Raw genomic sequence first — 15,027 nt, 5'->3', positions numbered from 1 at the left:
CCCAGGGCAGGTACAGCACGGGTTAGATACAGAGTAAAGCTCTCTCTACACTGTCCCATCAAAAACTCCCAGGGCAGGTACAGCACGGGTTAGATACAGAGTAAAGCTCCCTCTACACTGTCCCATCAAACACTCCCAGGGCAGGTACAGGGTTAGATACAGAGTGAAGCTCCCTCCACACTGTCCCATCAAACACCCCCAGGGCAGGTACAGGGTCAGATACAGAGTAAAGCTCCCTCTACACTGTCCCATCAAACACTCCCAGGGCAGGTACAGCACGGGTTAGATACAGAGTAAAGCTCCCTCTATACTGTCCCATCAAACACTCCCAGGGCAGGTACAGCACGGGTTAGATACAGAGTAAAGCTCCCTCTGCACTGTCCCATCAAACACTCCCAGGGCAGGTACAGCACGGGTTAGATACAGAGTAAAGCTCTCTCTGCACTGTCCCATCAAACACTCCCAGGGCAGGTACAGCGTTAGATGCATAGTAAAGCTCCCTCGACAGTGCCCATCAAACACTCCCAGGGCAGGTACAGCACGGGTTAGATACAGAGTAAAGCTCCCTCTGCACTGTCCCATCAAACACTCCCAGGGCAGGTACAGCACGGGTTAGATCCAGAGTAAAGCTCCCTCTGCACTGTCCCATCAAAAACTCCCAGGGCAGGTACAGCACGGGTTCGATACGGAGTAAAGCTCCCTCTACACTGTCCCATCAAACACTCCCAGGGCAGGTACAGGGTAAGATACAGAGTAAAGCTCCCTCTGCACTGTCCCATCAAACACTCCCAGGGCAGGTACAGGGTTGGATACAGAGTGAACCTCCCTCTACACTGTCCCATCAAACACCCCCAGGGCAGGTACAGGGTTAGATACAGAGTAAAGCTCCCTCTGCACTGTCCCATCAAACACTCCCAGGGCACGTACAGGGTTAGATACAGAGTAAAGCTCCCTCGACTCTGTCCCATCAAACACTCCCAGGGCAGGTACAGCACGTGTTAGATACAGAGTAAAGCTCCCTCTGCACTGTCCCATCAAACACTCCCAGGGCAGGTACAGTGTTAGATACAGAGTAAAGCTCCCTCTACACTGTCCCATCAAACACTCCCAGGGCAGGTGCAGGGTTAGATACAGAGTAAAGCTCCCTCGACACTGTCCCATCAAACACTCCCAGGGCAGGTACAGCACGGGTTAGATACAGAGTAAAGCTCCCTATACACTGTCCCATCAAACACTCCCAGGGCAGGTACAGGGTTAGATACAGAGTGAAGCTCCCTCTACACTGTCCCATCAAACACCCCCAGCGCAGGGACAGGGTTAGATGCAGAGTAAAGCTCCCTCTACACTGTCCCATCAAACACCCCCAGCGCAGGTACAGGGTTAGATACAGAGTAAAGCTCCCTCTACACTGTCCCATAAAACACTCCCAGGGCAGGTACAGGGTGAGATACAGAGTAAAGCTCCCTCTGCACTGTCCCATCAAACACTCCCAGGGCAGGTAAAGGGTGAGATACAGAGTGAAGCTCCCTCTACACTGTCCCATCAAACACCCTCAGGGCAGGTACAGGTTCAGATACAGAGTAAAGCTCCCTCTACACTGTCCCATCAAGCACTCCCAGGGCAGGTACAGCACGGGTTAGATACAGAGTAAAGCTCCCTCTGCACTGTCCCATCAAACACTCCCAGGGCAGGTACAGGGTTAGATACAGAGTAAAGCTCCCTCTACACTGTCCCATCAAACACCCCCAGGGCAGGTACAGCACGGGTTAGATACAGAGTAAAGCTCTCTCTACACTGTCCCATCAAACACTCCCAGGGCTGGTACAGGGTTAGATACAGAGTAAAGCTCACTCGACACTGTCCCATCAAACACTCCCAGGGCAGGTACAGCACGGGTTAGATACAGAGTAAAGCTCCCTCTGCACTGTCCCATCAAACACTCCCAGGGCAGGTACAGGGTTAGATACAGAGTAAAGCTCCCTCTACACTGTCCCATCAAACACCCCCAGGGCAGGTACAACACGGGTTAGATACAGAGTAAAGCTCCCTCGACACTGTCCCATCAAACACTCCCAGGGCAGGTACAGCACGGGTTAGATACAGAGTAAAGCTCTCTCTACACTGTCCCATCAAAAACTCCCAGGGCAGGTACAGCACGGGTTAGATACAGAGTAAAGCTCCCTCTACACTGTCCCATCAAACACTCCCAGGGCAGGTACAGGGTTAGATACAGAGTGAAGCTCCCTCCACACTGTCCCATCAAACACCCCCAGGGCAGGTACAGGGTCAGATACAGAGTAAAGCTCCCTCTACACTGTCCCATCAAACACTCCCAGGGCAGGTACAGCACGGGTTAGATACAGAGTAAAGCTCCCTCTATACTGTCCCATCAAACACTCCCAGGGCAGGTACAGCACGGGTTAGATACAGAGTAAAGCTCCCTCTGCACTGTCCCATCAAACACTCCCAGGGCAGGTACAGCACGGGTTAGATACAGAGTAAAGCTCTCTCTGCACTGTCCCATCAAACACTCCCAGGGCAGGTACAGCGTTAGATGCATAGTAAAGCTCCCTCGACAGTGCCCATCAAACACTCCCAGGGCAGGTACAGCACGGGTTAGATACAGAGTAAAGCTCCCTCTGCACTGTCCCATCAAACACTCCCAGGGCAGGTACAGCACGGGTTAGATCCAGAGTAAAGCTCCCTCTGCACTGTCCCATCAAAAACTCCCAGGGCAGGTACAGCACGGGTTCGATACGGAGTAAAGCTCCCTCTACACTGTCCCATCAAACACTCCCAGGGCAGGTACAGGGTAAGATACAGAGTAAAGCTCCCTCTGCACTGTCCCATCAAACACTCCCAGGGCAGGTACAGGGTTGGATACAGAGTGAACCTCCCTCTACACTGTCCCATCAAACACCCCCAGGGCAGGTACAGGGTTAGATACAGAGTAAAGCTCCCTCTGCACTGTCCCATCAAACACTCCCAGGGCACGTACAGGGTTAGATACAGAGTAAAGCTCCCTCGACTCTGTCCCATCAAACACTCCCAGGGCAGGTACAGCACGTGTTAGATACAGAGTAAAGCTCCCTCTGCACTGTCCCATCAAACACTCCCAGGGCAGGTACAGTGTTAGATACAGAGTAAAGCTCCCTCTACACTGTCCCATCAAACACTCCCAGGGCAGGTGCAGGGTTAGATACAGAGTAAAGCTCCCTCGACACTGTCCCATCAAACACTCCCAGGGCAGGTACAGCACGGGTTAGATACAGAGTAAAGCTCCCTATACACTGTCCCATCAAACACTCCCAGGGCAGGTACAGGGTTAGATACAGAGTGAAGCTCCCTCTACACTGTCCCATCAAACACCCCCAGCGCAGGGACAGGGTTAGATGCAGAGTAAAGCTCCCTCTACACTGTCCCATCAAACACCCCCAGCGCAGGTACAGGGTTAGATACAGAGTAAAGCTCCCTCTACACTGTCCCATAAAACACTCCCAGGGCAGGTACAGGGTGAGATACAGAGTAAAGCTCCCTCTGCACTGTCCCATCAAACACTCCCAGGGCAGGTAAAGGGTGAGATACAGAGTGAAGCTCCCTCTACACTGTCCCATCAAACACCCTCAGGGCAGGTACAGGTTCAGATACAGAGTAAAGCTCCCTCTACACTGTCCCATCAAGCACTCCCAGGGCAGGTACAGCACGGGTTAGATACAGAGTAAAGCTCCCTCTGCACTGTCCCATCAAACACTCCCAGGGCAGGTACAGGGTTAGATACAGAGTAAAGCTCCCTCTACACTGTCCCATCAAACACCCCCAGGGCAGGTACAGCACGGGTTAGATACAGAGTAAAGCTCTCTCTACACTGTCCCATCAAACACTCCCAGGGCTGGTACAGGGTTAGATACAGAGTAAAGCTCACTCGACACTGTCCCATCAAACACTCCCAGGGCAGGTACAGCACGGGTTAGATACAGAGTAAAGCTCTCTCTACACTGTCCCATCAAAAACTCCCAGGGCAGGTACAGCACGGGTTAGATACAGAGTAAAGCTCCCTCTACACTGTCCCATCAAACACTCCCAGGGCAGGTACAGGGTTAGATACAGAGTGAAGCTCCCTCCACACTGTCCCATCAAACACCCCCAGGGCAGGTACAGGGTTCGATACAGAGTAAAGCTCCCTCTACACTGTCCCATCAAACACTCCCAGGGCAGGTACAGCACGGGTTAGATACAGAGTAAAGCTCCCTCAACACTGTCCCATCAAACACTCCCAGGGCAGGTACAGCACGGGTTAGATACAGAGCAAAGCTCCCTCTGCACTGTCCTATCAAACACTCCCAGGGCAGGTACAGCACGGGTTCGATACAGAGTAAAGCTCTCTCTGCACTGTCCCATCAAACACTCCCAGGGCAGGTACAGCGTTAGATGCATAGTAAAGCTCCCTCGACAGTGCCCATCAAACACTCCCAGGGCAGGTACAGCACGGGTTCGATACAGAGTAAAGCTCCCCTAGCACTGTCCCATCAAACGCTCCCAGGGCAGGTACAGGGTTAGATACAGAGTGAAGTTCCCTCGACACTGTCCCATCAAACACCCACAGGGCAGGTATAGGGTTAGATACAGAGTAAAGCTCCCTCTACACTGTCCCATCAAACACCCCCAGGGCAGGTGCAGGGCTAGATACAGAGTAAAGCTCCCTCTGCACTGTCCCATCAAACTCTCCCAGGGCAGGTACAGCACGGGTTAGATACAGAGTAAAGCTCCCTCGACACTGTCCCATCAAACACTCCCAGGGCAGGTACAGCACGGGTTAGATACAGAGTAAAGCTCCCTCGACACTGTCCCATCAAACACTCCCAGGGCAGGTACAGCACGGATTAGATACAGAGTAAAGCTCTCAGTGCCGTTATGCCGAAAATTATTCATGCGCCCTGATAACAGGCCTGTTTCGCTGTGTGATCTGTGTGAGCTGCTTACCGAGCTGTCTTGTTTGAATACTTGCAGGGCTTGAGGAAGCAAAGTCCAAGGCTCAGAAGAAAAACCGGACAAAGAGAATGGCCGACATCTGCCACCAGCTCGCGAAAACCTTGGCCAAGAACGGTCAGTCTGAATTATGGGCTGGGTCTGCGTTGTATTTTTTCTCAGTTGTCTGTGATACAAGGCCAGCTGTCTATGTCACGGCTTCGTACGGCCACGTCTCGTCTCTGAGTCAGAGGGTCGTGAGTTCGAGTCCCACTCCAGAGAATGGAGCACATAATCCAGGCCGACACTCCCAGCTCAGTACTGAGGGAGCGCTGCACTGTCGGAGGGTCAGTACTGAGGGAGCGCTGCACTGTCGGAGGGTCAGCACTGAGGGAGCGCTGCACTGTCGGAGGGTCAGTACTGAGGGAGCGCTGCACTGTCGGAGGGTCAGTGCTGAGGGAGCGCTGCACTGTCGGAGGGTCAGTACTGAGGGAGCGCTGCACTGTCGGAGGGTCAGTACTGAGGGAGCGCTGCACTGTCGGAGGGTCAGTACTGAGGGAGCGCTGCACTGTCGGAGGGTCAGTACTGAGGGAGTGCTGCACTGTCGGAGGGTCAGTACTGAGGGAGTGCTGCACTGTCGGAGGGTCAGTACTGAGGGTGTGCTGCACTGTCGGAGGGTCAGTACTGAGGGAGCGCTGCACTGTCGGAGGGTCAGTACTGAGGGAGCGCTGCACTGTCGGAGGGTCAGTACTGAGGGAGCGCTGCACTGTCGGAGGGTCAGTACTGAGGGAGCGCTGCACTGTCGGAGGGTCAGTACTGAGGGAGTGCTGCACTGTCGGAGGGTCAGTACTGAGGCAGTGCTGCACTGTCGGAGGGTCAGTACTGAGGGAGTGCTGCACTGTCGGAGGGTCAGTACTGAGGGAGAGCTGCACTGTCGGAGGGTCAGTACTGAGGGAGTGCTGCACTGTCGGAGGGTCAGTACTGAGGGAGCGCTGCACTGTCGGAGGGTCAGTACTGAGGGAGGGCTGCACTGTCGGAGGGTCAGTACTGAGGGAGCGCTGCACTGTCGGACGGTCAGTCCTGAGGGAGTGCTGCACTCTCGGAGGGTCACTACTGAGGCAGTGCTGCACTGTCGGAGGGTCAGTACTGAGGGAGTGCTGCACTGTCGGAGGGTCAGTACTGAGGGAGTGCTGCACTGTCGGAGGGTCAGTACTGAGGGAGTGCTGCACTGTCGGAGGGTCAGTACTGAGGGAGCGCTGCACTGTCGGAGGGTCAGTACTGAGGGAGGGCTGCACTGTCGGAGGGTCAGTACTGAGGGAGTGCTGCCCTGTCGGAGGGTCAGGACTGAGGGAGGGCTGCCCTGTCGGAGGGTCAGTACTGAGGGAGCGCTGCACTGTCGGAGGGTCAGTACTGAGGGAGGGCTGCCCTGTCGGAGGGTCAGTAGTGAGGGAGCGCTGCACTGTCGGAGGATCAGTACTGAGGGAGGGCTGCCCTGTCGGAGGGTCAGTACTGAGGGAGCGCTGCACTGTCGGAGGGTCAGTACTGAGGGAGGGCTGCACTGTCGGAGGGTCAGTACTGAGGGAGCGCTGCACTGTCGGAGGGTCGATCCACCCTCGCTCCGCCCTCGCTCCGCCCTCGATCCTCTCTCGATCCGCCCTCGATCCTCCCTCGATCCGCTCTCGATCCGCCCTCGATCCGCCCTCGATCCGCCCTCGATCCTCTCTCGATCCGCCCTCGATCCGCCCTCGATCCTCCCTCGATCCGCCCTCGATCCTCTATCGATCCTCTCTCGATCCACCCTCAATCCTCTCTCGATCCTCTCTCGATCCGCCCTCGATCCGCCCTCGATCCTCCCTCGATCCGCCCTCGATCCGCCCTCGATCCTCTTTCGATCCGCTCTCGATCCTCTCTCGATCCGCCCTCGATCCTCTCTCGATCCGCCCTCGATCCGCTCTCGATCCTCTCTCGATCCGCCCTCGATCCTCCCTCGATCCGCCCTCGATCCGCCCTCGATCCTCTTTCGATCCGCTCTCGATCCCCCCTCGATCCGCCCTCGATCCTCTCTCGATCCTCTCTCGATCCAGCCTCGATCCTCTCTCGATCCGCCCTCGATCCGCCCTCGATCCGCCCTCGATCCTCCCTCGATCCGCCCTCGATCCGCCCTCGATCCTCTCTCGATCCTCTCTCGATCCAGCCTCGATCCTCTCTCGATCCGCCCTCGATCCGCCCTCGATCCGCCCTCGATCCTCTCTCGATCCGCTCTCGATCCTCTCTCGATCCGCCCTCGATCTGCCCTCGATCCTCCCTCGATCCGCCCTCGATCCTCCCTCGATCCTCTCTCGATCCTCTCTCGATCCTCTCTCGATCCGCCCTCGATCCTCTCTCGATCCGCCCTCGATCCGCCCTCGATCCTCTCTCGATCCTCTCTCGATCCACCCTCGATCCTCCCTCGATCCTCCCTCGATCCGCCCTCGATCCGCCCTCGATCCTCTCTCGATCCGCCCTCGATCCGCCCTCGATCCTCCCTCGATCCGCCCTCGATCCGCCCTCGATCCTCTCTCGATCCGCTCTCGATCCTCTCTCGATCCTCTCTCGATCCGCTCTCGATCCTCTCTCGATCCTCTCTCGATCCGCTCCCGATCCGCTCTCGATCCTCTCTCGATCCTCTCTCGATCCGCTCTCGATCCTCTCTCGATCCTCTCTCGATCCGCTCTCGATCCTCTCTCGATCCTCTCTCGATCCTCTCTCGATCCTCTCTCGATCCGCCCTCGATCCTCTCTCGATCCTCTCTCGATCCGCCCTCGATCCGCCCTCGATCCTCTCTCGATCCGCCCTCGATCCGCCCTCGATCCGCCCTCGATCCGCTCTCGATCCTCTCTCGATCCGCCCTCGATCCTCTCTCGATCCGCCCTCGATCCTCTCTCGATCCTCTCTCGATCCTCTCTCGATCCGCCCTCGATCCTCTCTCGATCCGCCCTCGATCCTCTCTCGATCCTCTCTCGATCCGCCCTCGATCCTCTCTCGATCCGCTCTCGATCCGCCCTCGATCCGCCCTCGATCCTCACTCGATCCTCACTCGATCCTCTCTCGATCCGCCCTCGATCCTCTCTCGATCCGCCCTCGATCCTCTCTCGATCCTCTCTCGACCCGCCCTCGATCCTCTCTCGACCCGCCCTCGATCCTCTCTCGATCCGCTCTCGATCCTCTCTCGATCCTCTCTCGATCCGCCCTCGATCCTCTCTCGATCCTCACTCGATCCGCTCTCGATCCGCCCTCGATCCTCTCTCGATCCGCTCTCGATCCTCTCTCGATCCACCCTCGATCCCCCCTCGATCCTCTCTCGATCCGCTCTCGATCCGCCCTCGATCCTCCCTCGATCCTCTCTCGATCCGCTCTCGATCCGCCCTCGATCCTCTCTTGAACCGCCCTCGATCCTCTCTCGATCCGCCCTCGATCCGCCCTCGATCCCCCCTCGATCCGCCCTCGATCCTCTCTCGATCCGCTCTCGATCCTCTCTCGATCCGCTCTCGATCCTCTCTCGATCCTCTCTCGATCTGCCCTCGATCCGCTCTCGATCCTCTCTCGATCCTCTCTCGATCCTCTCTCGATCTGCCCTCGATCCGCTCTCGATCCTCTCTCGATCCTCTCTCGATCCTCTCTCGATCCTCTCTCGATCCGCCCTCGATCCTCTCTCGATCCTCTCTCGATCCTCTCTCGATCCTCTCTCGATCCGCCCTCGATCCTCTCTCGATCCTCTCTCGATCCTCTCTCGATCCGCCCTCGATCCTCTCTTGATCCGCTCTCGATCCTCTCTCGATCCTCTCTCGATCCGCCCTCGATCCGCCCTCGATCCTCTCTCGATCCTCTCTCGATCCTCTCTCGATCCGCCCTCGATCCTCTCTCGATCCGCTCTCGATCCTCTCTCGATCCGCCCTCGATCCTCTCTCGATCCTCTCTCGATCCGCCCTCGATCCGCCCTCGATCCGCCCTCGATCCTCTCTCGATCCTCTCTTGATCCGCCCTCGATCCGCCCTCGATCCGCCCTCGATCCTCTCTCGATCCGCCCTCGATCCTCTCTCGATCCTCTCTCGATCCGCCCTCGATCCTCTCTCGATCCTCTCTCGATCCTCTCTTGATCCGCCCTCGATCCGCCCTCGATCCGCCCTCGATCCTCTCTCGATCCACCCTCGATCCTCTCTCGATCCGCCCTCGATCCTCTCTCGATCCTCTCTCGATCCGCCCTCGATCCTCTCTCGATCCGCTCTCGATCCGCCCTCGATCCGCCCTCGATCCTCACTCGATCCTCACTCGATCCTCTCTCGATCCGCCCTCGATCCTCCCTCGATCCTCTCTCGATCCTCTCTCGATCCGCCCTCGATCCTCTCTCGATCCGCCCTCGATCCTCTCTCGATCCTCTCTCGACCCGCCCTCGATCCTCTCTCGATCCGCCCTCGATCCTCTCTCGATCCTCTCTCGATCCGCCCTCGATCCTCTCTCGATCCGCCCTCGATCCTCTCTCGATCCGCCCTCGATCCTCTCTCGATCCTCTCTCGATCCTCTCTCGATCCGCCCTCGATCCGCCCTCGATCCTCTCTCGATCCTCACTCGATCCGCTCTCGATCCGCCCTCGATCCTCGCTCGATCCGCTCTCGATCCTCTCTCGATCCACCCTCGATCCCCCCTCGATCCTCTCTCGATCCGCTCTCGATCCGCCCTCGATCCTCCCTCGATCCTCTCTCGATCCTCTCTCGATCCACCCTCGATCCTCTCTCGATCCGCCCTCGATCCTCTCTCGATCCACCCTCGATCCTCCCTCGATCCTCTCTCGATCCGCCCTCGATCCTCTCTCGATCCGCCCTCGATCCTTTCTCGATCCTCTCTCGATCCGCCCTCGATCCGCCCTCGATCCTCTCTCGATCCTCTCTCGATCCTCTCTCGATCCGCCCTCGATCCTCTCTCGATCCTCTCTCGATCCGCCCTCGATCCGCCCTCGATCCTCTCTCGATCCGCCCTCGATCCGCCCTCGATCCGCCCTCGATCCGCCCTCGATCCTCTCTCGATCCGCCCTCGATCCGCCCTCGATCCGCCCTCGATCCTCTCTCGAACCGCCCTCGATCCTCTCTCGATCCTCTCTCGATCCTCTCTCGATCCGCCCTCGATCCTCTCTCGATCCGCCCTCGATCCTCTCTCGATCCTCTCTCGATCCGCCCTCGATCCTCTCTCGATCCGCTCTCGATCCGCCCTCGATCCGCCCTCGATCCTCACTCGATCCTCACTCGATCCTCTCTCGATCCGCCCTCGATCCTCTCTCGATCCGCCCTCGATCCTCTCTCGATCCTCTCTCGACCCGCCCTCGATCCTCTCTCGATCCTCTCTCGATCCGCCCTCGATCCTCTCTCGATCCTCACTCGATCCGCTCTCGATCCGCCCTCGATCCTCTCTCGATCCGCTCTCGATCCTCTCTCGATCCACCCTCGATCCCCCCTCGATCCTCTCTCGATCCGCTCTCGATCCGCCCTCGATCCTCCCTCGATCCTCTCTCGATCCGCTCTCGATCCGCCCTCGATCCGCCCTCGATCCTCTCTTGAACCGCCCTCGATCCTCTCTCGATCCGCCCTCGATCCGCCCTCGATCCCCCCTCGATCCGCCCTCGATCCTCTCTCGATCCGCTCTCGATCCTCTCTCGATCCGCTCTCGATCCGCTCTCGATCCGCCCTCGATCCTCTCTCGATCCTCTCTCGATCCTCTCTCGATCTGCCCTCGATCCGCTCTCGATCCTCTCTCGATCCTCTCTCGATCCTCTCTCGATCCGCTCTCGATCCTCTCTCGATCCTCTCTCGATCTGCCCTCGATCCGCTCTCGATCCTCTCTCGATCCTCTCTCGATCCTCTCTCGATCCGCTCTCGATCCTCTCTCGATCCTCTCTCGATCTGCCCTCGATCCGCCCTCGATCCTCTCTCGATCCTCTCTCGATCCTCTCTCGATCCGCCCTCGATCCTCTCTTGATCCTCTCTCGATCCTCTCTCGATCCGCCCTCGATCCTCTCTCGATCCTCTCTCGATCCTCTCTCGATCCTCTCTCGATCCTCTCTTGATCCGCTCTCGATCCTCTCTCGATCCTCTCTCGATCCGCCCTCGATCCTCTCTCGATCCGCCCTCGATCCTCTCTCGATCCTCTCTCGATCCTCTCTCGATCCGCCCTCGATCCTCTCTTGATCCTCTCTCGATCCTCTCTCGATCCGCCCTCGATCCTCTCTCGATCCTCTCTCGATCCTCTCTCGATCCGCCCTCGATCCTCTCTTGATCCGCTCTCGATCCTCTCTCGATCCTCTCTCGATCCGCCCTCGATCCTCTCTCGATCCTCTCTCGATCCGCTCTCGATCCGCCCTCGATCCTCTCTCGATCCTCTCTCGATCCTCTCTCGATCCGCCCTCGATCCGCTCTCGATCCTCTCTCGATCCTCTCTCGATCCGCCCTCGATCCTCTCTCGATCCTCTCTCGATCCGCCGTCGATCCGCCCTCGATCCGCCCTCGATCCTCTCTCGATCCTCTCTTGATCCGCCCTCGATCCGCCCTCGATCCGCCCTCGATCCTCTCTCGATCCGCCCTCGATCCTCTCTCGATCCTCTCTCGATCCGCCCTCGATCCGCCCTCGATCCTCTCTCGATCCTCTCTCGATCCTCTCTCGATCCGCCCTCGATCCTCTCTCGATCCTCTCTCGATCCGCCCTCGATCCTCTCTCGATCCGCTCTCGATCCGCCCTCGATCCGCCCTCGATCCTCACTCGATCCTCACTCGATCCTCTCTCGATCCGCCCTCGATCCTCCCTCGATCCTCTCTCGATCCTCTCTCGATCCGCCCTCGATCCTCTCTCGATCCGCCCTCGATCCTCTCTCGATCCTCTCTCGACCCGCCCTCGATCCTCTCTCGATCCGCCCTCGATCCTCTCTCGATCCGCCCTCGATCCTCTCTCGATCCTCACTCGATCCGCTCTCGATCCGCCCTCGATCCTCTCTCGATCCGCTCTCGATCCTCTCTCGATCCCCCCTCGATCCTCTCTCGATCCGCTCTCGATCCGCCCTCGATCCTCCCTCGATCCGCCCTCGATCCTCTCTCGATCCTCTCTCGATCCACCCTCGATCCTCTCTCGATCCGCCCTCGATCCTCTCTCGATCCACCCTCGATCCTCCCTCGATCCTCTCTCGATCCGCTCTCGATCCGCCCTCGATCCGCCCTCGATCCTCTCTCGATCCGCCCTCGATCCGCCCTCGATCCTCTCTCGATCCGCCCTCGATCCTCTCTCGATCCACCCTCGATCCTCCCTCGATCCTCTCTCGATCCGCTCTCGATCCGCCCTCGATCCGCCCTCGATCCGCCCTCGATCCGCCCTCGATCCTCTCTCGATCCGCCCTCGATCCTCTCTCGATCCTCTCTCGATCCTCTCTCGATCCGCTCTCGATCCTCTCTCGATCCGCTCTCGATCCGCTCTCGATCCTCTCTCGATCCTCTCTCGATCTGCCCTCGATCCGCTCTCGATCCTCTCTCGATCCTCTCTCGATCCGCCCTCGATCCTCTCTCGATCCTCTCTCGATCCGCCCTCGATCCTCTCTCGATCTGCCCTCGATCCGCTCTCGATCCTCTCTCGATCCTCTCTCGATCCGCCCTCGATCCTCTCTCGATCCTCTCTCGATCCGCCCTCGATCCTCTCTCGATCCTCTCTCGATCCTCTCTCGATCCGCTCTCGATCCGCTCTCGATCCTCTCTCGATCCTCTCTCGATCTGCCCTCGATCCGCTCTCGATCCTCTCTCGATCCTCTCTCGATCCGCCCTCGATCCTCTCTCGATCCTCTCTCGATCCGCCCTCGATCCTCTCTCGATCCGCCCTCGATCCGCTCTCGATCCTCTCTCGATCCTCTCTCGATCCGCTCTCGATCCTCTCTCGATCCTCTCTCGATCTGCCCTCGATCCGCTCTCGATCCTCTCTCGATCCTCTCTCGATCCTCTCTCGATCCGCCCTCGATCCTCTCTCGATCCGCTCTCGATCCGCTCTCGATCCTCTCTCGATCCTCTCTCGATCCGCCCTCGATCCTCTCTCGATCCGCCCTCGATCCTCTCTCGATCCTCTCTCGATCCTCTCTCGATCCGCCCTCGATCCTCTCTCGATCCGCTCTCGATCCGCCCTCGATCCTCTCTCGATCCTCTCTCGATCCTCTCTCGATCCGCCCTCGATCCTCTCTCGATCCGCCCTCGATCCTCTCTCGATCCTCTCTCGATCCGCCCTCGATCCGCCCTCGATCCTCTCTCGATCCTCTCTCGATCCGCTCTCGATCCTCTCTCGATCCGATCTCGATCCGCCCTCGATCCACCCTCGATCCACCCTCGATCCGCTCTCGATCCGCCCTCGATCCTCTCTCGATCCTCTCTCGATCCGCCCTCGATCCTCTCTCGATCCTCTCTCGATCCTCTCTCGATCCGCTCTCGATCCTCTCTCGATCCGCTCTCGATCCTCTCTCGATCCTCTCTCGATCCTCTCTCGATTCGCTCTCGATCCGCCCTCGATCCGCCCTCGATCCGCCCTCGATCCGCCCTCGATCCGCCCTCGATCCGCTCTCGATCCGCCCTCGATCCTCTCTCGATCCGCCCTCGATCCGCCCTCGATCCGCCCTCGATCCGCCCTCGATCCGCTCTCGATCCTCTCTCGAACCGCCCTCGATCCGCTCTCGATCCGCCCTCGATCCGCCCTCGATCCGCCCTCGATCCTCTCTCGATCCTCTCTCGATCCGCTCTCGATCCGCCCTCGATCCTCTCTCGATCCGCCCTCGATCCGCTCTCGATCCTCTCTCGATCCGCTCTCGATCCTCTCTCGATCCTCTCTCGATCCGCCCTCGATCCGCCCTCGATCCTCTCTCGATCCGCCCTCGATCCGCCCTCGATCCTCTCTCGATCCGCCCTCGATCCGCCCTCGATCCTCTCTCGATCCGCCCTCGATCCGCTCTCGATCCGCCCTCGATCCGCCCTCGATCCGCCCTCGATCCTCTCTCGATCCGCTCTCGATCCGCCCTCGAGCCGCCCTCGATCCTCTCTCGATCCGCTCTCGATCCGCTCTCGATCCGCTCTCGATCCGCTCTCGATCCTCTCTCGATCCGCTATCGATCCTCTCTCGATCCGCTCTCGATCCGCCCTCGATCCTCTCTCGATCCGCCCTCGATCCTCTCTCGATCCGCCCTCGATCCGCTCTCGATCCTCTCTCGATCCTCTCTCGATCCGCCCTCGATCCGCTCTCGATCCTCTCTCGATCCTCTCTCGATCCTCTCTCGATCCGCCCTCGATCCGCTCTCGATCCGCCCTCGATCCTCTCTCGATCCGCTCTCGATCCGCTCTCGATCCGCTCTCGATCCTCTCTCGATCCGCTCTCGATCCGCTCTCGATCCGCTCTCGATCCTCTCTCGATCCGCCCTCGATCCTCTCTCGATCCGCTCTCGATCCGCTCTCGATCCGCTCTCGATCCTCTCTCGATCCGCCCTCGATCCGCTCTCGATCCGCTCTCGATCCGCCCTCGATCCTCTCTCGATCCGCCCTCGATCCTCTCTCGATCCTCTCTCGATCCGCCCTCGATCCTCTCTCGATCCGCCCTCGATCCGCTCTCGATCCGCCCTCGATCCTCTCTCGATCCGCTCTCGATCCGCTCTCGATCCGCTCTCGATCCTCTCTCGATCCGCCCTCGATCCTCTCTCGATCCTCTCTCGATCCTCTCTCGATCCGCTCTCGATCCGCCCTCGATCCTCTCTCGATCCGCTCTCGATCCGCTCTCGATCCGCTCTCGATCCTCTCTCGATCCGCCCTCGATCCGCTCTCGATCCTCTCTCGATCCTCTCTCGATCCTCTCTCGATCCTCTCTCGATCCGCTCTCGATCCTCTCTCGATCCTCTCTCGATCCGCCCTCGATCCGCTCTCGATCCGCCCTCGATCCTCTCTCGATCCGCTCTCGATCCGCTCTCGATCCGCCCTCGATCCGCCCTCGATCCGCTCTCGATCCTCTCTCGATCCGCCCTCGATCCGCTCT

General features: G+C 58.9%; 1 protein-coding gene across 2 annotated transcripts in view; it reads left to right on the top strand.

Annotated features, from left to right (window-relative positions):
• Positions 1 to 15,027, top strand: part of LOC137300009 (tonsoku-like protein) — a 343,926-nt gene that overhangs the window by 123,248 nt on the left and 205,651 nt on the right. For both annotated transcript variants that reach the window (XM_067969102.1, XM_067969095.1), the window contains exon 2: positions 5,008 to 5,103. In XM_067969102.1, coding sequence (XP_067825203.1) covers positions 5,008 to 5,103 — 96 coding nt within the window. The remainder of the gene's footprint in view (positions 1 to 5,007; positions 5,104 to 15,027) is intronic.

The sequence above is a fragment of the Heptranchias perlo genome, chromosome 2, assembly GCF_035084215.1.
Source record: "Heptranchias perlo isolate sHepPer1 chromosome 2, sHepPer1.hap1, whole genome shotgun sequence".
Classification (NCBI taxonomy): Eukaryota; Metazoa; Chordata; class Chondrichthyes; order Hexanchiformes; family Hexanchidae; genus Heptranchias; species Heptranchias perlo.
The sequence above is the reverse complement of the archived record's forward strand: the minus strand, read 5'-3'. Positions and strand labels throughout refer to the sequence as shown.